At 36.0% G+C, this 26,927-nt stretch overlaps 1 protein-coding gene across 2 annotated transcripts in view; it reads left to right on the top strand.

The window, feature by feature from the left end:
• The window catches only part of CFH (complement factor H), a 99,099-nt gene that overhangs the window by 11,171 nt on the left and 61,001 nt on the right, over window positions 1–26,927 (top strand). Inside the window, exons 4-9 of one of the 2 annotated variants that reach the window (XM_061187274.1) lie at window positions 2,563–2,639; window positions 4,313–4,504; window positions 6,504–6,674; window positions 13,440–13,613; window positions 17,102–17,290; window positions 17,730–17,906. In XM_061187274.1, coding sequence (XP_061043257.1) covers window positions 2,563–2,639; window positions 4,313–4,504; window positions 6,504–6,674; window positions 13,440–13,613; window positions 17,102–17,290; window positions 17,730–17,906 — 980 coding nt within the window. The remainder of the gene's footprint in view (window positions 1–2,562; window positions 2,640–4,312; window positions 4,505–6,503; window positions 6,675–13,439; window positions 13,614–17,101; window positions 17,291–17,729; window positions 17,907–26,927) is intronic. The other variant, XM_061187275.1, reaches the window with a different exon arrangement.

Genomic DNA, 26,927 nt, shown 5'->3' with positions numbered 1-26,927 from the left:
TTTTGCCAGCTTGGGGTTGCAGAAACACAAGCCCTTACTTTTCTCCAAACCAACATTTGGACAATCTCTCTCTCTTTCTCCCTCCCTCGATGTACATGGGCCCTAGCATCACTGACCTTTTCGAGTCGTCTTAACAAGGGTCCTAATGCCTGGTGTTCTTTCAGCCAATAGAATGAGACCGAGTTGGGTTCAGAAGCAAAGGAAAGCTTCATTTTTTAAAAAATTATTTTTTATTGGAGTATAGTGGATTTACAATGTTGTGTTAGTTTCTGCTGTACAGCAAAGTGAATCAGTTATACGTATACATATATCCCCTCTTTTTTAGATTCTATTCGCATATAGGTCAGATTGTCATACTGAGTGAAGTAAGTCAGACAGAGAAGGACAAATATCATATGATATTGCTTTTATATGGAATCTTAAAAAAAAGGGTACAAATGAGCCTATTTACAAAACAGAAATAGAGTCACAGATGTAGAAAACAATCTTATGGTCACTAGGGGGGGAAAGGGGAGTGGGGAGGGATAAATTGGGAGATTGGGATCGACATATACACACTACTATATATAAAATAGATCATTAATAAGGACCTACCGTATAGCACAGGAAAGCTTCATTCTCCCAACAGGTGGCAAGTGAGCGGGTCTGCTTTATAGGGTCTTGTCAGCTGGGAGGGGGCGGGGCAGCTGCTCCGCTCAGGCTCCAGACCACACTGCCGGGTGCAGCATCTCTGCACACGACCCACTGCCGTCACCTTGGATGGAGTGTCGTGTGCAAGGTGTGCACACGGCCCTAAGCTGAAGTGCCGGGGCAGCCACTTTGAACGACCAACTCCAGCTTGAAGAGCCGGGTGCAATTCCTCTGCATGTGCGACCCGGTGAGCCAGTGAAACTAGACTACGCCGGCGGGGGGAAGGTTAGATTCATTCCCCAGATTCTAGCTTTATTCCCCAGGCTTTGCTGGTGACGCTAGGCGGTTTTGTGTAGAATTTTGCAGAACGCCTGAGAGAGATTTGGGCGAGTGGATGGGTCCCTGGTGTAGATGGAAAATATTCACCAGGAAATCTTCTTCCTCTGTTATAAGGTAGAGCCAAGAGAGGAACCAGAGAAGAACCTTTAATAACCAATTATTTTGTTCCTTCGTGTGACAGAGGCACAGAGTAAAAGTTTGACTTCAAGTTCTGTGACTCCCATTTACTGTGTTGAAATGTTTTCTTCCTGTAGAGAATTAGGAACAAATCAATCCCAATCCAAGAAAGACACAGTGTTTTTTGAAGGAGAAAATTTCTTTTACTTGTGTAACTTGCAGAACAACTCTTATTTGCAGACAAAGGAAACATTTGTCCACGTAGAATTCTTTAGAAGCTCATGAAAGACCATTTGTCAAAATTCTCTCTTTTGTGGTTATCAAAATGCCTTCCATTATTTATTTTTTGAGAAAAAGGTTTTGTTTGTTTGTTTTGTTTTTTGCCTCCAACCGTCCAATGTAATAAATATTGAGAAGGATGCTTTGCCTTCATCTGAAGCATCCGGGGATGACTGCACACTGTACACCTGCCCAAGGACCTTGCGTTAAAGTACAGCATCTTTGGTTTTAAGCTCAGGCTTGATGAGTTACTATAATTCGACATTGAATGACTTCTATAAGCAGACTTGACTCAGCGACTGCACTCTGGAAAGCATCTCGGATCTCGGGGATAGAGATAGGGAGATGGAGACCAGTGCTGAAAATAAGCCACACTAAGACATTTTTGTTAGCACTATCCTTGATCATGTAAAAAGCCCAAAGCATCCAGAAAATGTCACAATCATGGAGGGTAGGAGTATGGATAGAAATATGGAAAAAGAGTGGACGGGGGTGACATACAGTGACCTGTTGTGTACTATCATGTTTTTATCTTCTGTTTTTGATGATTGTTCGTGGAGCTTATTACATTGTTAAATGTACCTCATTAGTGAAAAAATAAATTAATGAAGGAATAAAAGTGCATTGTGCGTGAAACAGTAATGAGTTTGTGTCATGAACCAAGGGTTATGATTATTCCAAGTCTATACACCTGAGGGTTTGAGGGCCTTTCTTTTCTTTTTTTTTTCTATTTTATTTATTTTATTTATTTATTTTTGGCTGCATTGGGTCTTCGTTGCTGCGCGTGGGCTTTCTCTAGTTGTGTCGACGGGCTTCTCATTGCGGTGGCTTCTCTTGTTGTGGAGCACGGGTTCTAGGCGCTCAGGCTTCAGTAGCTGTGGTGCATGGGCTTAGTAGCTGTGGCTTGCGGGCCCTAGAGCGCAGGCTCAGTAGTTGCAGCGCCCGGGCTTAGTTGCTCTGCGGCATGTGGGATCTTCCCGGACCAGGGCTCGAACCCGTGTCCCCTGCATTGGCAGGCGGATTCTTAACTGCTGCGCCACCAGGGAAGCCCGAGGGCCTTTCTTAAGAAAGGAAGGAGGGAAGTATATGCTGTTAATTTTCCTTGAAATGGAGTTTCTGGACATTTGAAATGGTATCAAACTTAAAACTGGGCATAAACACGCATTAGCTCACAACTCCGTTATTGTTGGTTTTTAGGTATCAGATGCTGGGTGAGATGAATTTCCGTGAATGTGAAACAAATGGATGGACCAATAATATTCCCATATGTGAAGGTAGATGTAAAACTGATTTACAAGTATATTAAAACATATACTTAAAATATTAGGATTTTTTGAAATGTCTTACATCAAATATTCATAAAGTCTATAATTAAATATTTCTTACTCAAATTATTTTTGTGGATTCTACTGTAGTACAGAGTGGATATCTAATCCTTTTATTGCTACGTTATTATGTGTTTCAATAACCAAATATAAATACAGGCTCATCTGATCTAATAGTTAACATATTACAGATTAGAAAAATCTAATTTTTTTTTCCTTTTGGATTCTAACCACTAGAAATAACACAAGTATCACATCAAAATGAAGCTGAGAATTTCAACTTTATTCATGAAGAGGCACTGCCCCAAATAACGACCCCAGTGCAGGGATCTCTGGTAACGGCTGAAGTGGAGAACATGATTTAGCCACCTCCTCCCTCTTGCCTGGCAAGGGGAGTTTTCCTATGGTCTTAGTTGTACTGAAAAGAGGCAGGAACTAAGGAAGACCTCTGTCCTGTCTTACTGATCCATAAAGCAAACAATGAGAATGAAAAAATGCACATCCTGTTCCCAAATTTTGAACTAGTAATTCCAATCTCTAGTCATCATGAAAATAAGAGATCAATCAGAATTGTTTTTCCAAGTTCCATGGTGAGGAGTAAGGAGAGAGGGAGAAGAAGAGAGAAGGAAAGGCACAAAGGGAGACAGAGAAAGAGAGAGAAAAACAAGGAGGAAGCGGAAGAGGAAGAAGGGGAGGGGGGAGGGGGGAGGAGAAGAAACATGGTGACTCAAAAATCCCGTTGTCTGAAAAAGAGAGTGGATCTTTCATCTGCGGAAATGAGGGGAAGGACATCAATGTTCTAAGGAACATCCACATTGGAATCACCTGGGGTGTTTCTTAGAAACTGAAATTTTTGGTTAGTAAAGATGTATGGAATCAGTATCCCTGGGGTGATAGGGCAGCGGAAATGAGGGGAAGGACATCAATGTTCTAAGGAACATCCACATTGGAATCACCTGGGGTGTTTCTTAGAAACTGAAATTTTTGGTTAGTAAAGATGTATGGAATCAGTATCCCTGGGGTGATAGGGCAGCCATAGAATTTCCATTTAACAAGCATCCTGGGTGATCATTGTAAAATAAAGATTGAATATCATAAGCTAAGGGATACCGGAAAATATTAAGGAAAATCAAAAAAGTGCTCAAGTTATTTTGATATGGAAAAAGGAAAATTAAAGACTATTTATTTATTGAAATAAACATAATCAGAAAGTTTGCTTTTACACCTTTTAGGAACACAGTTTTATATTATTGTGGGACTTAAATGGAAATTTTGTATTTAATTATCCCAAACTTTATATTTCTCAATTATTTAAGAAACACTTGTTTGCTACTACAAAATATATAAACTGTCATTCAAAAATTCAAAGTAGTAATTTTCTTTGTTCACTCTCATAGAAAAGAATCAGAGATAAACTTACAGGGTTTTTTTGGTTTTTTTGGGGGGGGGTTTTTTACTTAGTAGAATTTATTTTTGGCTAACAGGTATATCAAATACATCTTTAAAGAATTTAATTTCCTCCAATCTTGCTATTGGTTATATATATGTTATATTTTTATATACTCATTTTTCATAATAAACTTTTCCAATTCTACTAGAAAAATTTATATTTATTTTTTCAGTTGTTAAGTGTTTACCAGTGACAGAACCAGAGAATGGGAAAATTTTCAGTGGTGCCCTGGAACCAGACCAAATATATACTTTTGGACAAGCAATACAGTTTGAATGTAATTCAGGCTACATACTTGATGGACCTAAACAAATACATTGCTCAGCAGATGGTATTTGGAGTGAAGAAAAACCTAAATGTGTAGGTAAGATACACTTACTGTTTGATTATTTGAATGAGTTTAGTTTTTTTCATGAAAATATGCCTTTCAAAACACTGTGCATCCTACAGAATCTGAAAAATACTAACTCACTAGCATTTATTCAGCACTTACTATTTCCCGGTAAGTGATCTAAGTTCTTTACACGTGTCATCTATTTTGCCTTCCAAATGACTATGTGATTTTTGTACTGTTTTCACTGCTATTTTATAATTGAGGAAATCATGGTGCAAAGAAATTAAATCACATGTACAAAATTGTCATGACATATATGGTAGAGGTAAGATTTAAACGTAGGTTATCTGACACTAAAGTCCATGCTCTTAACTATAATTAAATTGTAATTGACTCTTATGACTAACATAAAATCTTAAACATTTCTGCTACAAGTTTAATATTAAAACTCCAGAATAGGTCATTTTTTTATTTGAAAAACTATCATTATTTATTTCTATTGATGTGTCATGATAACATTGTGTTTTTGAATAACGCTTCTAGGAAGTGGCCCTGTTTTATACTTGCACTGGGAGTTTAGTATAAATATTGCTGAACTGAATTGAATCCACTAAATAAATCTTTGTCTTTAAAAAAAAGTTCCATAGTTAGCTAGAAGTTAGCAATTCTTTAGTTTTAATACTACTGACCTGTGCCTGATGATCAATATGATGATTCTGGCTTTTGTAATAATATATTTTGGTCAATTTATTTAAAAGTACCATACTTCGTTTGACCAGTATTTCTTTGGCAGAAATTTCTGCCATATTTGTTTCTTAACATTATCTAAAATCCCCAAATTATTTACACTTTCTTAGTCTAGTCTGTCCTACAGTGAGATGAAGAGAGAAGCGTCCCTCTTCCTAGGAAGTCTTTTTTACAAAACTAGTTCTTTGAGTTAATAATGGCAAACATATTTATATTCAGTGTAGCAATTACTGTATACTCTAGAGGTTCATGGATGGGGCTTATTTCTTGCAACTAAATTTCTGTGGTTAGTGAAACCTTTCTGGAATGACTGATGCAGAAGATAAGTCTTAAAGGAAGAATGAGAATCTTTCAGATGAAGTTGAGGAGGGGAAAAGCAAACCAGCCAGAAGAAGTTAGTGGAGAGGAAGGGACAATGGCCTTGAGGCCTCTTTGAGCATGAAGCTCCCCTATTCCCACTGTTCTCAGGGGCCTTAACTTAGGATGCAGGCAGGGAAGAAGTCAGTGATGGAGTGAAGATTGGCAGTCCAAGGTTCTGCGGGGCTACGTACACCATGCTGAAGAATTAGGCTTTTATACAGACTGAATTGGGAATCAATGAAGCATTTTAAATGGAACAATAAAGTGACAAGAAAAAAAGATCATTAAGTTACAAACAGGAAAAAAAGATTAAGATGAAGGGAGAATAAGATCTGGGAAATTAGTCACTGTTGCTGGAGTCCCAGAGAAAAATTTTGGAGTGACGATAGTGTGAAAGATGATGGCCAGCTCTTTTTTTTTTTTTTTGACGGAAAACTTGGATGGATAGCAAAACCACAGAAGCTGGTCAGTTGCTTTTTGGAGATGTAATAACAATGAGATATATTAATTTCTTTGACAAAGTGTTTTGTCAATAATTACTCCATTATCAATAACTAAAAAAATATGTAATTTTTACAGGTCACAGTGAAAATACATTATCACATTAAACCTATTTCTGTATTCAATTTTATATATACAGTTGATGAATGTTACTGGCCACTATTTATTTCAAGAGGACTAATTTATCCCCAAACTAAATAAATTAGCAACATGATTTAAATCAGAATTTTTACTTACTTCAAAAATGAATGTTAAGAACAACCGATAAATTATTCACCAAGCATTCAAGTCAAAACAGGACTTTTGTTTAGTTGTTTGATTTACCTAATGGAAACAAGAGTTGTATCTTTATATAACTATGTTTGGGACACAGTCCTTTAATATATAACAAACCTGTTGGAATTTAATCCCTTTTGTTTAGAAATTTCCTGCAAACAACCAACCATTTTAAATGGATATCCTCTATCTCTGAAGGAAATTTATAAGGCAAATGAACGAGTTCAATATAAATGCACAAGTGGTTTCGAATACGGGGAAAGAGGAGATGCCGTATGCACTGAATTTGGATGGGTCCCAGTTCCTTCATGTAAAGGTAACGCTATGTTTCTCTTCTATATCTTTTGCTGTATATTTTTACCAATTGTTTTAATTCATATACTCCTTACGGTTAAGCAGTTTATTTTTTCTCACAATGGAGTATTAATGTTTATAGGGATCAACTATTACAAAGACATAACATTTTATGTGTGCAAGGCCTGTTTTGAGATCAATTGGTGTGATTCTCTCACTCTGAAGATAGACATAAACAGGACCAGAAAGTTCAATAGCTCATGAAATCTTTGGTCTATGGTCACAAAGCAAATCTAGAGCAGAGCCAGGAATGTAACAGGTTTCCTAATCCCCAGGTATATATACCTCTCAAATAATTAGATTCCTCTCGTAAAGCCCAAACTTTCACTTTAAAAAGTAAATTATATTAATACCAGATGAGGTAATCCTCCATGGATAATGGAATTAAATAGAAGAAACTGGAGATTTCATTAACCACTGGCTTCATACGAATCAACTGTGATGATGGCGCTGAAAACAGTTCCTCTTTTAGGCTTCGTAATGGAAGGATGTTACACAGACTCAAAGAGTTCATTTCAACTGTGCTCTTTGCCCACCAGAAATTATGTCTGCTTTTTTTGTGTTCTACTTAGCCTACCTCATTTAGAAAGGGATAGTTTCAACTATCATGGCTTAGAAGAGAAAAATATATCAATAAATAGTTGAGGAATGTAAGAAGTCATAAGAAGAGCAGGCAGATACAGCTATAGCATGGTAATAACAGTGTTGAATTATTTGCAAACAGTTATGAAAAGGAGGGAGTTAGCTTTTGATGAGGGCTGCTTCACCGAGTAAAACAAGTAACAGTATTATCACACATGACATCCGAGACAAGTGACTTTCCAAGAGGGCAACTTTTACAGGTATTGCCACACTGTGACCTTCACCTCTTAAGAGCCCTCTGAACTTTAAATCATGCTATTCGTAATAACATATATAAACCTTGCTTTGGTGATCCTCTTTTACAAAAACTAGAGATAGTTTTTGAGCTGATTTTATTCTTAAAAATATTTAGTTGAGCCCACGAGCAGCTCCTTGGAAAATACATCCTCCTGAATGACCTTCACTTTCAAGCATTGTTAAGAAAATATTTAGAAAGAAGTTAATGAACACAAGACAGTGATAACTGTTACCGAACCAAAACTTGGGTCTGCTCACCTGCACACAGTAAAGCTAATCTACTGACAACAGGTTGTGGTGAAGGGAAGGGCAGCATTTATCATAAGGCACCAAGCAAGGAGTCCAGGGCAGCTAGTGCTCAAAAAGTCCAGCCTCCCCGATGGGTTTCAGCAAAGCATTTTTAAAGGCCAGGTGAGGGAGAGGTGTCCCAGGGTATGTGATCAGCTCGTGCCAATTCTCTGATTGGTTGATGGTGAGGTAACAGGGCAGTGTCACAGGGGTTAACATCATGAATCCTCAGGCTCCAGTAGGTCTGGGGGCTACTTGCTCATGGTCATCAAGTCGTTAACATCTTCCATTTGGTGGGGTTTTCAAATCTGTAAAACAACTCAGGAAATGTGCATCAGATACTATCATCTAGGTAGTTCAGAGAGGAGCTACAGCAGAGGATATGGGGGAGGGGTCTGTCCCGGGAAGGCCCCACAGGGTCCTGCTCGGTTACACAACCACATGAGATCTGTGTGAAGCTGATGCTGTGTGGAGTCCAGCTCTTTATCTCCATGGCATTCGTGGCTCCTGAGCAAAGAAGGTGGATGCACAAGTTCTCTGGCGTCAAACTCTGCCATATATGCTACTTCCAGAGCCCCTCTTTTATCCATCCGATCACCAAAATATAGCTTATAAACCACTTATTTTATATCAGGACTCTTGTCCTGTATTGAGGATAAACATTAGAATAAAGTTTCAATGAATTCCAGGTTTCAATGAATTCAAAGTGAAGCTTCAGGAATGCAATTTTACTTGGACATAGGACTCAGGATAACATGACGTAGAAGTCATTGATTTATTCCTTTTTCTTGGTCACTTACCTACCTACTTAAAACTCTTCCTTAGAACAGATCCGTTTTAGTAGTGGGAAATCTCTGTTTTTCCCACAGTGTTACTACAATTTCTAGGCTTACTTCTCTTAAAACTAGACTCCTTTACACACACACATCAAAGAATCCACATTTATAAGACATTTTCCTTTTAGAAGTTCTTTTTCATTTTCCCAGTCACAAGTCATAACTTAAAAATTCAAGACTGTATGCTTTAAGGTCCTGCTTTCTTTAGCGAGAGAGATACCAGGATTAGGACTGGTACTCTCTCTTTTACAAGATAATTTGCTAAAGATCAATATAAGTAAAGAGTGGTTCACCCCAAATTAGATAAGCATGCTCTGTCTCTTAAAGATGCTTCATTTTATTAAAATGCATTTTACATTAACTAGATATAGAGAAGTCTTTTATTAAAAGAAACTCCACTCTCTGTACCTCAGCTAGTGACACAAATACCTCTCCCTATTTTCATGGTACATTGGAAGGATCTACCTGCTGATAATGATAAATTCCAGATTTACATATCTTATTTTATAGAACTCTATAAGAAATTTGGAGTTAAGTCATAAAAGTAAATTTAAATAAAATAGTCTAGGATAAAACACTTAAATTGTCTTCTATCTGGTCTATGATTTGTACGTGTCAGGTGTTTTATTTGAGGGTGATTTGTCAAAACTTTGGTCTCTGTATCCAATAAGGGACAGTCTCTGACAACAAGTCACTCACAGGAATAAATAAAAGTATCAAGACCTGTTAAATAAAAGCCACCTTTGATGCAAATCTCTCTGTTCCCTGTACAGACTGGAGTTTCTACGATTCACAACAGAGTGTTAACCTTGAATTAATTATTCTTATTTCAAATGCTTAATGGTTGCTTCTAAAAGTAGAAAAAATTTGGCCTTACATATTCGGACAGTCTCAAATATTATTATTATTATTATTATTTTAATAGAAACACCTGCCCTGGCAATGTTTTAATAACATTATTTATTTTAATGGAGATCATGAGTAGGGAATCAAAATTTATTAAAAGATTTATATATACTGCTTGAAAGTAATCCCTAGAAGTTCTTCTACTCTTAATTAATTTAACAAAATTCTCCCAATATTATTTAGTAGGTATCTTAGTGAAACACATGTTTATTTATATATTGTGACTTTCGACTTCAAACTTTGGTACTAAGTTCAGCTGTAGCATGAAGTAAAAACTAAGACATGTAAACTGGACTTCAATGTGTATATGAAAATATGATAGATATAGCAGAATGAAGTGAAAGAGAAAAAACAGAAAAGAATAAATGAACACATTTAAGGCTTATTTGAAGTTAGTGTTAATTAGTGAAGACCTATTTCACATAAAACTTGTGTTTAGGTGATCACATGTAATTTCTATTATTTCTAATATAATCATTGCTAATAATTATATTATCATGTTAGCAACAGAGGCATATTGAAGCTTATCTGGCAGAATGGAATATAAATTTAAGACCAACTAGGAGACTACTGCACTACCTCTAAGAGCTGACCATACACAGTGGAGGTGTCTTATGAAAGGGAGGAGATATATAAGTAATAATACCAACTTTATAGAATATGGTGTTTGACTGAATTTTGAAGTGATGTGGAGGAAGGAATGTAGGGGTAAATTTCCAGGCTTCCATCATGAGGTTCTTGCGTCACAAATTCCAATGTTATACACAGGAAGAAAAGCATATACTGAAAGAAGGATGATGATTTCGTTTGATATATGATAAGTTGAGTATGCTTTTGAGTTGTACCCATGGACCTGTCCAATGTGAGCTGCAACTGGATGTATGGATTGGGATCACACTGAAGAATTTATTAGCATAACAGGGAAGCTTTCTGTCATGGACAAGTCTTGAATTACACAGAGAGTATGATGAGGAAAACAACAAAATCAAGGACAAATACTCATGTAGAACCAAGTACAAGGCATCTCTCTTCATTCATACAACCCTTATAGGGTCTTCAGGGAAGATGTTTCTGGCGTGGTGATAAGCATCACTATGAAGATTTAGAGGAGAATCGTTCAAGACACAAGGAACAGAAAGTGCAAATGATAGGCATAAGCTTGGCATGTGTGAAAACCAGACCGAAGGCTAGTGTGTTGGTAGCACAGAAAATAAGTAGGAAAGTGGTAGGCGATGCGATTGGAAAAGTAGGCTGGGCCTAAGAATTAAGTGGAGTGGTGGAAGAAGAGGAGTAACTATAAGTAAACGAAACAAAATTAAATCGTGTTGTTCAGACAAAGGTAAGGAGAAGTAGGACATAAAAAGGTAATGCACTGGGGAACTTCAAGAAGTCGGTGATCAGCAGTGTCAAATATTACAGAGTTTAGCTAATAATATACACCAGACACTGTAATATGTGGAATACAAAGATTTTTGAATTTGGAAATTGGGGGACATTGGTGACTTTTGTCAGAGCAATGTCAGCACGATGGTGGTGTGAGAAGCCAGATGGAAACAGGTTGAAGAATAAATGGGAGGAGGAATGGAATACCTTAGTGTCGTGTAAGTGTCTGGGACATTAAACTTTTGATTGCCAAGGCATACATTTTAAAGGCATTTATCCTGAGTAAACATACTGTCAGCTGTGTGACACAGCTACTGTCAAAATAACTAGATAAGGAACCAGACTGCCGCGCCCGTGAAGGTCCCTTTATAGAAAGCCCTGGGTGACCTAGATAACTGACAGCTTTTCCCTTCCCTCACCCTAATTCCCACTCTTCTGCTTTAAATTCACCAATAAAGAGTGAACCTGAGAACCGTAGACACCCACTCTGAGACCCTAATAAAAACAGAGCTCCAACTTCGTTCTGTCTCTCTCTTTCTTTCTCTTTCTCTCTTTTTCTACCTCTGACCTCACTGTGGGGCACTCCTCAGGTGTACTGGGTACACTTCAGGACCTGTGAGTAATAAATCTTGTTCTTCAGAGTTTCCTGATGATTGTTGCTGAGGGGCCTCTTGTAATCATAATAAGAACCACAGGGCTGGTCCACCCACAGCATTGACTCCTGTCAGGAAATGTCTGTGGAGGCTCCACACAAGCAGTACAGCCCAGGTGGGTGCCTCAGACAACCCAGCTGACAGCGTCCCTATGGATAGGCTGAGAATGATACAACAATTACCTAAACTTGGACAAAGGGTAGAGAGAAGGAGTTTAAAATTGGAGAAGTTTGCATATCCATCTAAGACAGAGTGGTTGACAAAATGAGAGAGAGAGAAGAATTAAACAATGGTGCAACATCCATGGAAAAATGAGAAGTTTGAGAAGCTATCTTGAATTTGAACACACACAAGAAACAAACAACAACAGCAACAACAACAACAAAAAAAAAACACACCTTATTATCAAAGACTAAGGGAAAGGCTTAAGTCCAGGATAGATGCAGCTAAAGTTGAAGAAATCTTGGGAAAAAAATCTAGGGAACAACTCACGATTGGTAGTCTCAATTGTTTCCTGTGAATGCAAGGACTTATTATCTGTTGATGAGAGAGCAATTGTGTTAGGTGCCTTGAGCAAAGTAAGGAGACTGTGGGTCACTGACTTTGGGAAATGGAAACAAAAGTAAATTAGGAGCATATAAATAAATGAATTTCAGGCAATGCTGAATGTCCACCACAGGTTTTTAGCCCAAAATACAACATTGCACCATTATAGATGGCTGTGTAACATTTCTACAATAGTTAAAAAGCATGATATTTTATTAGAAAAGGAATATTGCAAATTGCTCCATTGTTGAGATATAACAAAGTTTACATAAGTGACTGAGAAAAGCTTTATAAATTAGGAAAGGCTAGGTAAAGGGATAACACACTGTAATCCCCGTGTCAAATCCAGCCTGGGCCCTTTTTTGTAAACAAAGATTTATTGGAACAGAGCCATGCCCATTTGTGTATGTATTGTTTATGGCTATGTTTGCCCTACAATGGCAGAGCTGAGTAATTACATCAGAGACCTTTCATCTGGCCCTTTCTATAAAAGGTTTTTCAAACCCTGGATTAGGTTATTCTATTACAGGAAGAAAAATGTATTCCAAAATCTCAGTGGCTTAATACACTAAAGTTTATCTCCTATTCATGCTCACTTCCAATGTAGGTCAGAAGGGTCTCTGCTCATCATTTTCATTGTAAGAATCAGGGGATGGAGACATCACCTTTCCATGTTCTTCTTTTAATCACTGCAGCTGTGGGGAAGAGAACATAAAAATTCACACAATGACTGTTACAGTCACAATGACTGTTCCTCCCTAAAGGAAAACATATTACTTCCATATTCATTTCATTGTCCTATGCAAGCCATGTGTTTATGTCTACTTCAAAGGGGCAGGGGTATACTATCCAACCAAGCATCTGGAGGGAGGAGACTCAGAATATTTGTAAATAGTACTTGTGAGAATGACAGAAGCTGAGGAACTTGCAGAAAGTGGAAAGAATAGCTGAAGTGATGTATCAAGAATTCATTGCCGGGTATGGAATATCATGAAGCATGTGTTGGCTTTGGAGAAAGAGTATTCAAGAGTCCAGCGGGCACAAATACATTAGATGAGAAATACAATGGAGGGAAATACGAGTGATACAGCAGGAAGGGCATGAGGCTGTGCTCATTTTAATGACATTTTGTGCTGTACTAAGAACAAATAACATCCACTTTTATATTTTTATATACTTGATTATTTTTAATGGATAGTTATTTCTATATTGTACACATATCTTTTCTCTCTTCAGGAATAACATGTGATCCTCCTTATATTCCAAATGGTATTTACACACCTCAATTAACCAAATACAGAGGTGAAGATAAAATCATTTATGAGTGTAAAAGTGGCTTTTCTCCTGTGATCCAGGGAAATGTTGCAACGTGCACCAGCCAAGGCTGGTCACCTGCTCCAAGATGTTCCTGTAAGTTTCACTCATATCTTGACCTACTTCTTAATTCTGAAGTTTCTTTCTCTTAAACATACAAAAATGGGGACAGAATAAATCCAAGTATTTGCCCTACTGTGTATGCAAAGTAGAGGCTTTAGAGGCATTCTTTGCTTTTCAAAGTAGACAGTTCTAAGGAGGAATAAAAACATTTTTGTAAACTAAAACTCTTTAAATTTTTTGCTACTCAAAGTTAAATATATGTCTGTGTGTATGAATATATAATTCTCTAATATAATTCTTATATCTGAACTAAAACATTGAGTAAGACTTACATCACCTAACACCTAGTATATTAGTTATCTAGTGCTGTGTAAAAATATTCTCCCAAAACATATGGGCTTCAAACAACACACCTTTATATTCTTAGAGCTCCTATGGGTCAGGAATTAGGAAGTGGCTTAGTTGGCTAGTTCTGAATCACACTTCTTGGGTTGCAGTCGGGGTGCTGGCCTGGGCTGCAAGTCGCCTGATGTCTCATTTGCTTCCTAGGCTCTCTCACCTGGCTTTGGGCGGGAAGCCTCAATACCTTACCACATGGGCATCTCCGCAGATTGCTTGAGAGGAAGCTATCTTTCCCCAGAGCTAGTGATCCCAGAGAGAGAGAGAGCAGGAAGTTTCCATACCATTTATGACCTGGTCACACACTGTCACTGTCACTTCAGCCATATGTGTTCTTTAGAAGTGGGTCACTAAGTCCAGCACATTCAATTGTGGGGAATTAGGCTCTAATTTTGGGAGGGAGGAATGTACAAGACGTTGTGGAATTTTCTAAAACTATCACATTTAGAAAAATGTCACTCAACTGAACAGAGTATTTTATTTCTAGGGATGCTTCCTTTACCTTTTTTCAAGTGTTTTCTGTCTCTACAATCATATTCTTTTTCTTTATACATCACAGTTTATTGTAAAGATGCACTACGGTTAAACTCGATCTTGCATGAAAGAAAAATGTAATGATACAAATAATAGATCAGTGACCTCAATGTTAATTCCAGGCATAAGTCCCAAAATGATTTTTCAAAGTATGAGTCCCTTAAAAAGGAAGCTATTATCAGTATGAAACAGATTTCAATGTGCATAAGAAATATAAGAGAAATACTTAATCATGTTAAAGTTTGGTTTATGAATATGGCAGATGAGCCTGACTGTACCTCAACGAGTTTATCCCACAAGGGAACTTCCGAAGTACTTGTGGACAAGATGGGGAAATTGACCAGTTAGATGGTTTATCAGATATTCATAATTTCGTTAAATAAGCCTCTCTGATTATCAGATTCAGGACTGTGTTCTCAGGCCTGCTCCATTCCTCTAGTTTAATGGTGTAGAGGAGATGCAGTACAAATTCACCGCTGGAATGATACAGGGGTGCTGAAAGAGAACCTGCATTAGGACAGGTTCATCACGCAGAAAGACTCCCCTGTGCGAGGTTGGATCTAATAACATGAAACTTAACAGTGATAACTGTAAGATCCTGGGCTTGGGTCATAGGAGTCAGCTGCACAAGTACAGAAAGACTAGAAACACTTTTAAAAATTAGTGAATATTTTAATCAGTTTTGAGATCAGTCGGAGCCAACACTGTGATGGCACAGCCACAGCTGCTCATGAGACCAGAGCTCATGTTGGTAGAAGTGTGAGAGGGTAGTGAGGCTGTTCTAAGTCCTGCCAATGTGAGTGCTGTTCCGACTACAGTGGAATAGTACACGTGCTTCAGGAATTGATCTGGTTAGAGAGATACAGACACATTCACATGTGACCGAATGAAAGACGAGAATAGGAACAGGGCTCGGGCCAGTGATAGTAATAATACTTACTTTCAATTATGCCCTCTGTGTGTACCTTTTAGAAACGAATCTCAGTGGATTATTTTACTGTATTCATATTGTATGAAGAAACATAATGAAGTGGATAAACATACTAGTTCTGAAATCAGATCATCAGGATTCAAATCTCTGCTCTACAATTTAATGGCAAAGTTAATTGAGTTCTTTAAGATTTGGTTCTTGCAAATACAAAGACTCAAGCTTGCCCAACATAGAATTATTGTTAAATACACATATCTTGACATAACATGATGGAATTTGTAAAATCCATGGATGAAGAGAAAATCTTCTAAATCTCCAAAAAGTAGTGTGAAAAAAAACTAGTCTGCTACTTAAAAGGAATGAGAGTAAATAAGCATTTCAATCTTAAAAGAGTGGGAAGCTTCACAAAAGTGGGGAAAACCTATCAATGATGAGAGATACAGACTATAGGACAAGAATCTATACCAAGAGAAGGTATCATTCACAAGTCTTTGTTAGAGAAAGACATTAGGGTATGCAAAGATTCAAAGTTTATAATTCACGTAGCAAGTCTGTAAAAACGGCTTGAAAGATTTCTGTAATCATACAAAAAAGAAAACGGATCATTGATCTTAAGGAAGATTAAAAATGGTAATGAATATTGTGTGTGTGTGTTGTACATTTTTTTAATGTGTTGCATATGTGTTCTTGTAATATCATATTTCATGATGTAAAATAAATACTAGTGTAGTATTAAAAGTATTAGATTATCTCCAAACCATCCAATAAAAAGGGTAAATTTTTCTGAAAAATATTCTATATAAAACTGTTATAAACAACATAACACTTAAGAATACAGGTGAAAATTACTCAATATATAAGAATAACAATAAATGTAATTATATTATACCTCATTTAAAATATTTATAAGAAACAGTGAAAAAAACATCATTCTCCAATTAAAATTAGAAATAAGCATTTAAGTGTTTCCCTTAATCATAACCATTTGGATATTAAGAATTATTCATTCATTGTTCATTTCTCTGATTAGATAAAGAAGGGAAAATATGCCTTAATGTCTAGTTTGAGGGTTAAATAAGAATATTTTTTTTCTGTGTAATGTGATCAATGGATCAATGGCTCAACTGTTGTGCTTCTCTACACTTATCACACATTTCCAATAAATAGAAAAATAAACTAATGAGTGTTAATCTAAAAACAAAAACTGTTTTCCTACATTGACTTGGTCTGAGAATAAAAGCCAGGATCCTGATTTCTGATGAGAATGAAAAAGAAAGAAAAAGAAGACAGATGAGCTGCACGATAAAATTTATACTTTCATCTCTCGATTAAGATGCTAATTTAGTCAACCAAGGCTAGGACTTATGTACTTAAGGATAATTAAATCAATAGCTCTGTATAGTTTTCTACCAAGAGAGCTCACATATAAATTTTATGTAATATGACCCACAAGACATAAGTTGATCTTCATTAGCAAGGACATCCTTACATACCTCAATCATCTGAGTTTTCTATAACTTTTCTTTTCCTAGAAACTCTAACGCAATGAGGGTAATTAAGCTAATAGGAATATAATTCATAAATGAAACATCTGATCTCTAATTTGATGGCTTACTAAGGTAAAACATTATTCATACCTTTTTTTTTTTATTCCAAGTTAAACCTTGTGATTTTCCAGTAATAAAACATGGAAGGCTACATTATGCACATGGAGAATACTTTCCAGCAAGGTTAGGTCAACAGTTCTCCTATCGCTGTGATCAGTATTTTGTGCCTCCTTCACGAAGTTCCTGGGATTACCTTACTTGCACACGACAAGGATGGTCTCCAGAAGTACCGTGCCTCAGTAAGTAAACCTCTTTAATTTTATATGTATAAATCTTCCAAAGAGTGGAGAGACATTAGTACATAAGTGAGTACAATTAAGTCTTGCACAACAAAAAAAAGGCCAAGGGTCAAGTTCTGTGAGCAAAAAGACCCAGATAAGCCTTCTTTTTATGAGGAGCTCTCCATGGAAATCACATGAGAAATATAGAGACTTTACAAGAATATCTGCATCATTTACACATATTGTAATTATAAAAACTAAAGATAAATAACATGGTATATTGATTTTTTTTCTTTTTTAACAAACACGTGGTAGTAGCTTTCATTTTCATTAAGTTATTTGTTCTTTTTGAATACTAATGCATTGTCAGGTAAATACTATAAAGTTAATTTTTAATGTGCTATTTTACCAAATATATGTTATTTTTTTTCTTTTCTATTGTCTTTATGATCCTTAGGACAATGTACTTTCAATTACTTGGAAAATGGACGTTACCCAGTTTACGAAGAAAAATATTTACAAGGTAAAACTGTGAGAGTTCACTGCTATGATGGCTACAGTCTTCAGAATTACCAGAACACGATGACCTGTACAGAGAATGACTGGTCTCCTCCTCCCAGATGCATCCGTGTCAGTGAGTAAACTGGTCCAAGATCCCAGTATATTTATAATTTTCTAAGACTCAGCTATATTATCCACTGCAAAATGTTTTTATCAACTTTTTCTTGTTTTGCCAAAGGACTTATTTAGTTTTATTTTTTACAAGTGTGTGTGTGTATGTACAGACTTCTTGATAAGTATATAACAAAATAAATGTGCTATTGATAGACATTAGTCAAGGATACAGGGGGAAGAAAAAAAACCACAAAGAAGAAACCTATAATAACAGAGAGATGTCAGCAAGATGGCCGAATAGGAGTTTTACTGTCTCTCCTGATACAAACTTTGACAATCATGAATCGATGAGAATATCTTTGTGGGATTCTAGGAGTCTAGCAGAGAAATTATAGCACACTGTTGGAGCACAGAGATTCAAGACTGAATGCATCAAAGAGGGTTAGAGGAACAGTTTCACTTTACCTGTGTCACCTCTCCCCTAAAGTAGCACAGCTTATTGCCCAGAGAGACCCCTTCAGCACAGGATTTCACCTGTGGGGGAAAATAAGAGCATGTGAGTAAGGGCCAGCTTCCTCAACTTGCAATACTGATCAAAAGGCCCACTCCTCTCTCACCCCATCCAGAATACTGGGGTAATCTGCATGACTGAGGGGTGGGGAGAGGCCAGGAGTACAGCATCCAGGGCTAGAATTCATCAAGAGACAAGGATCCTACTGACCGTTTTGTAGACACCACCAGCTGGCTGAGGTAGAGGTGAAGAAGTTCAAGAAGATGACAGAGGGCCTGGGTCCCAGCACCATCAGGGACCTCACTGTGGCAGGACTGGAGATGCAGGTAAAACTGCTCCAGAGCCTGGGCCTAAAATCAACCCTCATCACCGATGGCTCCACTCCCATCAACCTCCTCTTCAACAAAACTTTGGGCCTGCTGGGGCTCAGGTCTGAGGCCCAGCCCCCAGCCAAGAAGGCAGCCTCGGGGCCCAATGCCCAAGAGGGCTTGCTTCTCCCCTCCACTGCTGGCTCTCTAACTCTTAGAAGCAACAGGTCATGCCTTAGCCCCCTACTGCACTGACAAATAAAATTGACACTTCTGGGCATTTAAAAAAAAGGAAGCCCATCCTCTAACCATTGCAGACACCCTAGTTTGTGAATCCTTCTCACCCATGGACACCCTCAACACATCCACATCCCCCTGCCCCATGGCCAGCTCCCTGTGTATGTCCCCAAGGTGGCGATGCAAACTTTTGCAGATGACTAGTGAGACATCGAGAAGCCAGCCTGACCCTGTGGGATTGTGAGAGAACACACAAACATGAGCATTTGTCATTGCCCCAGGGAAAGCAACCAGGAAGCTGTCAGCACACAGACTGGCTTTGCCAGATTGAGGGAAGCATACAAGCTTCAAAATTCTCTCCCATGAGGGATCAAGATGTGTGGAACAGGTGTGTCCTTAAAAAAGGTCTGGAAAAGCCTGTAGCAGTGTGGCAGAATGTATTTTCGTCCCCGGTCAGTCTGTAAAGACTGGAGGAAGCAATTGCTTCTTTAAGTGTGAAGACAGCAACAGGCGACTTCAAGAAACAAAAAAATCAAAGGACTACAAAACAAACAAAGGAACACAATAGTTTTCCATTAACTGACCTCAAATAATGGATATGTACAATTTATCTGATAGATGCTTCAATATAGTTACTTTAAAGAACTTCACTGAGATGCAAGAAGACACGGGCAATTCAAAGAAGTCAGATAAACAATAATTGAACAAAACCAGAAGTTTAACAGGGAGATAGAAAACATAAAAAAACAAAACAGTAATTCTGAAAGTAAAGAATACAATGAATGAAGTGATAAATACAATGGAGAGCATCAACCACAAACTATCAAGCAGGAAAAAAAAAAAAACTCATTTGAAAGTATCCTGTCAGAGTGAAGAGAGCCTACAGGAATGATTGGAGACCATCAAGAGAAACATTGTAGAGATTATGGGTGTCCCAGGAGAAGAATGGGAGAAAGAGCAGAAAGTTTATTTAAAGAAATAATGGCTGGGAAGACATGGACATTCAAAATCATGCATTTCATAAGTCCCCAAACAGATTCAAACAAGAGATATTCTATATACAAGACACATTGTAAAAAACTGTCTAAAATCAAAGGCAAAGAGAATTTTTGAAGCTGAGAGAAAAACCTCCACAAACAAAAGGGATTCCCCATAAAGATATAAGCAGGTCAATAAAACTGCAGAAACACTGCACACCAGGAGAGAGAGGGATGAAATATTCAAATTACTGAAAGAAAAAACCCTGCAACTGAAGAATTATTTGCCTGGAAAAGCAGTCTTGTAACAATGAAGGGGATATAAAGACTTTCCCAGATGAATAAAAACTGAAGGAATTCATTAGAACTAGATCTGTCTTACAAGAAATGCTGAAAGGAGTTCTTCAAGCTGAAAGAAAAGGATGTTAATTAGTAATGTGAAACCATGAGAATATACAACACATACAAAATAATGTAAATTGTGATATCAAAAACAAAATAGGCGGGGAGGAAAGTGAAAGGGTAAAGTTTGTATGCAATCAAAGTGAATTTGTTATCAGCTACAAATAGACTGTTAAACCTATAAGATATTTTGTGTAAGCCTGTGGTAACCACAAAACAAAACCTATTTTAGATACACAAAAGATAAAGGAATCAAAGTATACTACTACAGAAAATCATGAATTCTCTAAGAAAGGGTGCAAGAGAAAGACCAAGGAACAGTAGTTACTATATAGCTGCCAGAAAACAGTTAATGAGATTGTATTAATAAGTCCTTACCTATCAAGTAATAACATTAAAAGTAAATGAATTCTATTCTCCAATCAAAAGACAAAGAGAGTCCATTAAAAAAAAGGGGGGGGGTGGGGAGACCAAACAGAAGATCCAACTATAAACTACCTAGAGGTAAAACTAAACTGAAACTCACTTCAGCATTTAGGACACCCAAAGGCTAAAGTGAATGAAAAGACAATATTCCATGCAAATGGACGTCAAAAGACAGCAGGGATAACAATACTTATTTCAGAAAAATAGACTTTTAGTCAAAACTGTAAACAAGAGACAAGGAGGTCATTATAAAATGAAGGGGTCAAATCAAGAGGATTTAACAATTGTAAATATATATATATCCAGCATGGGAGCACCTAAGTACATTAAGCAAATTCTAACAGATCTAAACAGAGAAATAGCAATATAATAATAGTAGGGGAGTTCAATACTCTACTTTCAAAAATGGGTAGATCATTCACCCAGAAAATCAAAAAAGAGCAATTCGACTGGAACCAAACTTAAACAAATGTACCTAACAGACATATCAGAACATTCCATTCAACAGCAGAATATGTATTCATCCTAAGCATACACAGAACATTCTCCAGGAGAGATAACATGCTAGGTCACAAAACAAGCCTTAAAAACCTTAAGATGATTGAAAGTATACCAAATATTTTTTGGACCACAATGGTATGAAACTAAAAAATCAGTAACAGGAAGTAGAAAACTAACAATATGTGGAAACTAAACATTCCTCAACAATGGGTCAAAATAGATATCAGGGAGAAATAAAAATATATTCTAAAGGAAATGAAAATTTAAGCACAACAAAAGCAGTTGTATGAGAAACATTTGTAGTGATAAAATCATACATTAAGAAAAAAGGAAGATCTGCAAAAAACGAGCCAATTTTACGCTCAAAGAAAAAGAACAAACTAAGCGTGAAGTTAGCAGAAAGAAGGAAATAACAAAGATCAGAACAGAAATATATGAAATAGAGACCAGAAAATACAACAGAAAAGATCACAACATACCTGCTTTTGCAAAAAGATATACAAAATGAACAAACCTAAAGCTAGATTAAGAAAAAAAAGAGATAAAACTCATATAAGTTAAATCAGAAATGAAAGATGAGACATTACAATTGATACCACAGCAATGCCAAGGATCATAAAAGACAACTATGAACTATCATAAGCCAACAAATTGGATAACCTAGAAAAAATGGATAAATTCCTAAAAACTTATAATTCAACAATACTAACTCATTTAAAAATAGAAAATCTGAACAGAATAAAATTGAATCCAAAATTTACAATCTTCCAATGAAGTAAAGCTCAGGACCAGATGGTCTAATTGGTAAATTTTACTAAGGATTTAAAGAATAAATGCCAATCCTTCTCAAACCATTCAACAAAACCCAATGGCATATTTTACATAAGTAAAATAAATAATCCTAAAATTCATATGGAATCACTAAATACCCCCTTTTCTTGAGAAAGAACAACAAAGCTGGAGGCATTACACTTCCTGATTTCAAACTATAGTTTGAGAGCAATAGTAATCAAAATAGTATGATTCTGGCATAAATAATAGACACATAGCCAATGGAACAGAATTGAGACCCAGAAATAAGCCCATGTGCCAGCTAATATTTAACAAGGCAGTCAAGAATACACAATGGGGAAATGATGGTGTCTTTAGTAAATGGTGCTGGGAAAACTGGATATGTACAAACAAGAATGAAATTGGACCCCTATATGAAAATACCAACAAAAATTAACTCTAAATGAATTAGAGACTTAAATATAAGACCTGAAACCATAAATGTCATAAAAGAAAACTTGGGGAACTAGTTTCTTGACATTGGTTTGGGCAATGATATTTTTTGATATGTCACCAAAAGCACAAGTAACAAAAACAAAATTTAAGTGGGACTGTATTAAACTAAAAGTTCTGTTCAGCAAATCAACAAATGAAAAGGTAAACTATGGAATTGAAAACCATATATCTAATAAGAGGGTAATATTAAAAAAAAAAGGACTTTTACAACTCAATAGTAGAAAAATCAAATAATCTGATTTAAAAATGAGCAAAGGATCTGAGTAGACATTTTTCTGAAGAATACACGCAAATGGCCAACAAATACATGAGTAGATAGTAAAGCAATTACTAATCTTCAGGGAAATACAAATCAAAACCATAATGAGATATTACCTCACACCTTTTAGAATGTCTTTTATCAAAAAATATAATTGTTGGCAAGGATGTGGAGAAAAGGGAATCCTTGTACACTTTGGTTGGAATTTAATTTGTTACAACTCTATGGAAATCAGTGTGGAATTTCCTCAAAAAAAATAATAGAACTTTCATATGACCCAGCAATCTCATTCCTAGGTATGTATCCAACAGAAATAAAATCAATATCTCAAAGACATATCTGCAGTCCCATGTTCATTTTAGCATTATTCACAGTATCCAAGCTTTGGAAACAACTTAGGGGTCAGCAAAAAAAATAATAAATAAAAGAATAAATAAAGATGTGATCTATATATGTAAAATGGTATATTACTCAGCCACAAGAAAGAAAAGAAGGCCTGCCATTTGATACAACATGGACGAACATAGAGGACATTATGCTAAGTGAAATAAGAAAAAAAGAAAGAAAGAAGGAAGGAAGGGGGGAAAGAGAGAGAGAGAAAGAAAGGGAAAGAAAAGATTGAATTCATAGAAACAAAGAGAAGGAAGGAAGGAAGAAAGGGAAGGGAGAAAGGAAGGAAGGAAGGGAGAAAGAATGAAAGAAAGAAGAAAGAAAAAGAAAGAAAGAAAAAAGAAAGAAAGAGAAAAAGGAAGAAAGGAAGGAAGGAAGGAAGGCAATAAGAAAATAGGAAAACAAGAAAGGGTTGAATTCACAGAAGGAAAGAGTGGAATGGTAGTTACAAGGACTTGAAGGTGAGGGAAATGGAGAGATGCTGGTCCAAAGGTGTAAGGTTTCATTTATAATATGAATAATTCTGGGGATATACAGCTTGGTGATATAGTTAATAATACTATATTGTATGCTTGAAATTTGCTAAGAGAGTAGATTTACAGCATTCCAAGCACACATACAAAGAAAAGGTAATATGTGAGGTGATGGATGAGTTAATTAACCCTATTGTGATAAATGTATATGTATATCAAATCATCTCATTGTATACATTATACATATAAAGTTTTAATTGTTAACTATACATCCATTAAGCTAGGGGGATACCTACAACAGATACACAAAAGATAAAAAGAAAGTAAAAAATTACAAAACAATCAAATAACAATGAAAGATAGAGAGAAAGACATTGAAATAGCAATTGCAGAGTAAGCTAGTTAACAAAATAACAATAGTAAGTGCTCACTTATAATGATTAATTTAAATGTAAATGGACTACACTCACCTATCAAAAGGAATAGAACATCTGAATGGTTAAAAAAACAAGATTTAATAATTTGCTGTCTATAAAAGGCTCATTTTAGAATTAAAGACACAGATGGGCTAAACATGAACATATGGAAAATGATATTCATGCAAATAGAAGCCAAAAGACAGCAGGAGGGGCTGTCAGAAAAAAATTGACTTTTTGTCTAAACTGTTTCTTGCAACAAAGAAGGTTGTTATATAATAGTAAAAGTGTCAAATCAACAGGAAAATGGATTATAAACATATAAACACCCACCATCAGAACTCCTAAATATATAAACCAAATATTCACAGGTCTGATTAGAAGAAATTGAGAGCAATACAATAATAGTAGGAGATTTTAATACCCCATTTTCAATATTGGATAGAATGTCCAGACAGAATTTTAATAAAGAAAAAGCAGACTTGAACAACACTGTAAACTAAATGAACCTAATAGGTATGTACAGAACTTTCCACTCAACAACAGAAGAATACACATTCTTCCCAAGGCCACATGGAATAATCTCTGGAAGGATATGACGTGTTTGGTCACAAAACAAGTCCTGACAAATTTTAGAAGAGAGAAATCATGCCAAGTATCTTTTTTAACCACATTGAAATAAAACAAGAATACAGTAACAGAAAAAAAAGAAGAAAAGAGAAAATCTACAGATATGTGCAAACTAAACAACAAACTCTTGAACAACAGTTTGATCAGAGAGGAAATCATAAGGAATTTTAAAAAATATCTTAAGACAAATGAGAACAAAATAGAACATACCAACAATTACAAGATACTGCAAAAGCAGTACTGAGGGAAGTTTTTTATTATAAATGCATACATTAAAACAAAAGAAAGATCTTATGTAAGCAACCTAAATTTATACTTTAAAGCACTAGAAAAAGAACAAACTAAGACCAAAGTTAGAGAAAGGAGGAAATAATGAAGATTAGAACAGAAGTAAATCAAATGAAGAATAATTTTTAAAAAATCAACAAAATGAAAGGTTGGATTTTTGAAAAAATAAACAAAATTGATAAAAGCTTAGCTAGACTAAAAAAGATAGACCACTTAAATTTAAGACAAGTAAAATCAGAAATGAAAGAGGAGACATTATACAGGATGACTCAAGAATAAAGATAATCATAGGGACTAATGAACAAAAATATGCCAACAAACTTTATAATCTAGAAGAAATGGACAAATTCTGAGATACATATAACCTACCAAAACTGAGTCAAGAAAAATATATATAAAGTCTAAAATGTCCAACAACAAATAAGGAGATTGAAGCAAATCTCCACCAAAAAAAACCTCCCAAAAGAGAAAATACTGGGAACAGATGGCTTCATGGGTGAATTCTTTGAAGCATTTAATAAGAATTGGTAACAATCCTGCTAAAAACTCCTTAAAAATCAAAGAAAAGAGAATACTTCCAAACTCATTTTATGAGCCCAACGTCACTCTGATAGCAAAGCTAAAGATACCATAAGCAGAGAAAACTATAGGCCAATATCACTGGTGAACACAGATGCAAAAAATTGTAGTACAATGATAAAAGAAATTAGACACAGGTAACTGGAAACATATCCAGTGCTAGTGCATCAGAAGCTTGAGTGTTGTTAAAATATCCCTACTACCCAAAGTGATGGGCAGATGCAATTCAGTCCCTACCAAAATCCCACTGGTGTTCTTTACAGAAATGGAAAAAAATCATAAAATTTGTATGGAACCACAAAAGGCCTGAATAGCCAAAGCAATCTTGAGCAAGAAAAAAAAGCTGAGGACATCATGCTTCCAGATTTCAAATATATTACAAAAATTACTGTAATCAAAATAGTATGCTACTGGCATAAAAACGGATATACAGTCCAATGGAAGAGAATACAAAGCCCAGAAATAAATCCACGCATTTATTAATAATACATAATTGAGACACAGTCAACTTATCTATGACAAGGGTGCCTAGAATACACTACTGGGAAAGGATAGTCTCTTCAACAAATAGTTTTACTGAAACTGGATATCCACATGCATAAGAAAGAAACTGGGCCCTTATTTCACACCACATACAAAAATCAACTCAAAATATATTAAAGATTATATGTAAAGTCCCTTTACCATTATATAGTGCCCTTCTTTGTCTTTTTGTTATAGACTATGTTTTAAAGTCTGCTTTGTCTGATATGACTATGGCTACCCCACCTTTCTTGTCATTTCCATTTTCAGGAAATATCTTTTTTCATCACCTCAATTTTAGTCTGTGTGTATCTTTAGCAGGCAGCATATAGTTGGGTCTTGTTTTTCTATCCAATCAACCACCCTAATGTCTTTTGATTGGAGCATTTAGTACATTGACATTGAGAGTGATTATTGTTAGGTACGTACCTATTGCCATTTTCTTACACGTTTTTTCGTTGTTTTTGTAGTACTCGTTTTGTTTTGTTTTGTTTTGTTTTTATTGGAGTATAGCTGATTTACAATGCTGTGTTAGTTTCAGGTGTACAGCAAAGTGAATCAATTATATATATACATATATATGTATGTATGTATATATATCCATTCTTTTTCATATTCTTTTCCATATATGTTATTACAGAATATTGAGTAGAGTTCCCTGGGCTATACAGTAGGTCCTTATTAGTTGTCTATTTTTATATATACTAGTGTGTATACATTAACCCCAATCTCCTAATTTATCACTTCTCCCTGTGTTTCCCCTTTGGTAACCATAAGTTTGATTTTGAGATCTGTGGGTCTGTTTCTGTTTTGTAAATAAGTTCATTTGTATCA

The sequence above is a fragment of the Eubalaena glacialis genome, chromosome 3 (genome assembly GCF_028564815.1).
Source record: "Eubalaena glacialis isolate mEubGla1 chromosome 3, mEubGla1.1.hap2.+ XY, whole genome shotgun sequence".
NCBI lineage: Eukaryota > Metazoa > Chordata > Mammalia > Artiodactyla > Balaenidae > Eubalaena > Eubalaena glacialis.
The sequence above is the reverse complement of the archived record's forward strand: the minus strand, read 5'-3'. Positions and strand labels throughout refer to the sequence as shown.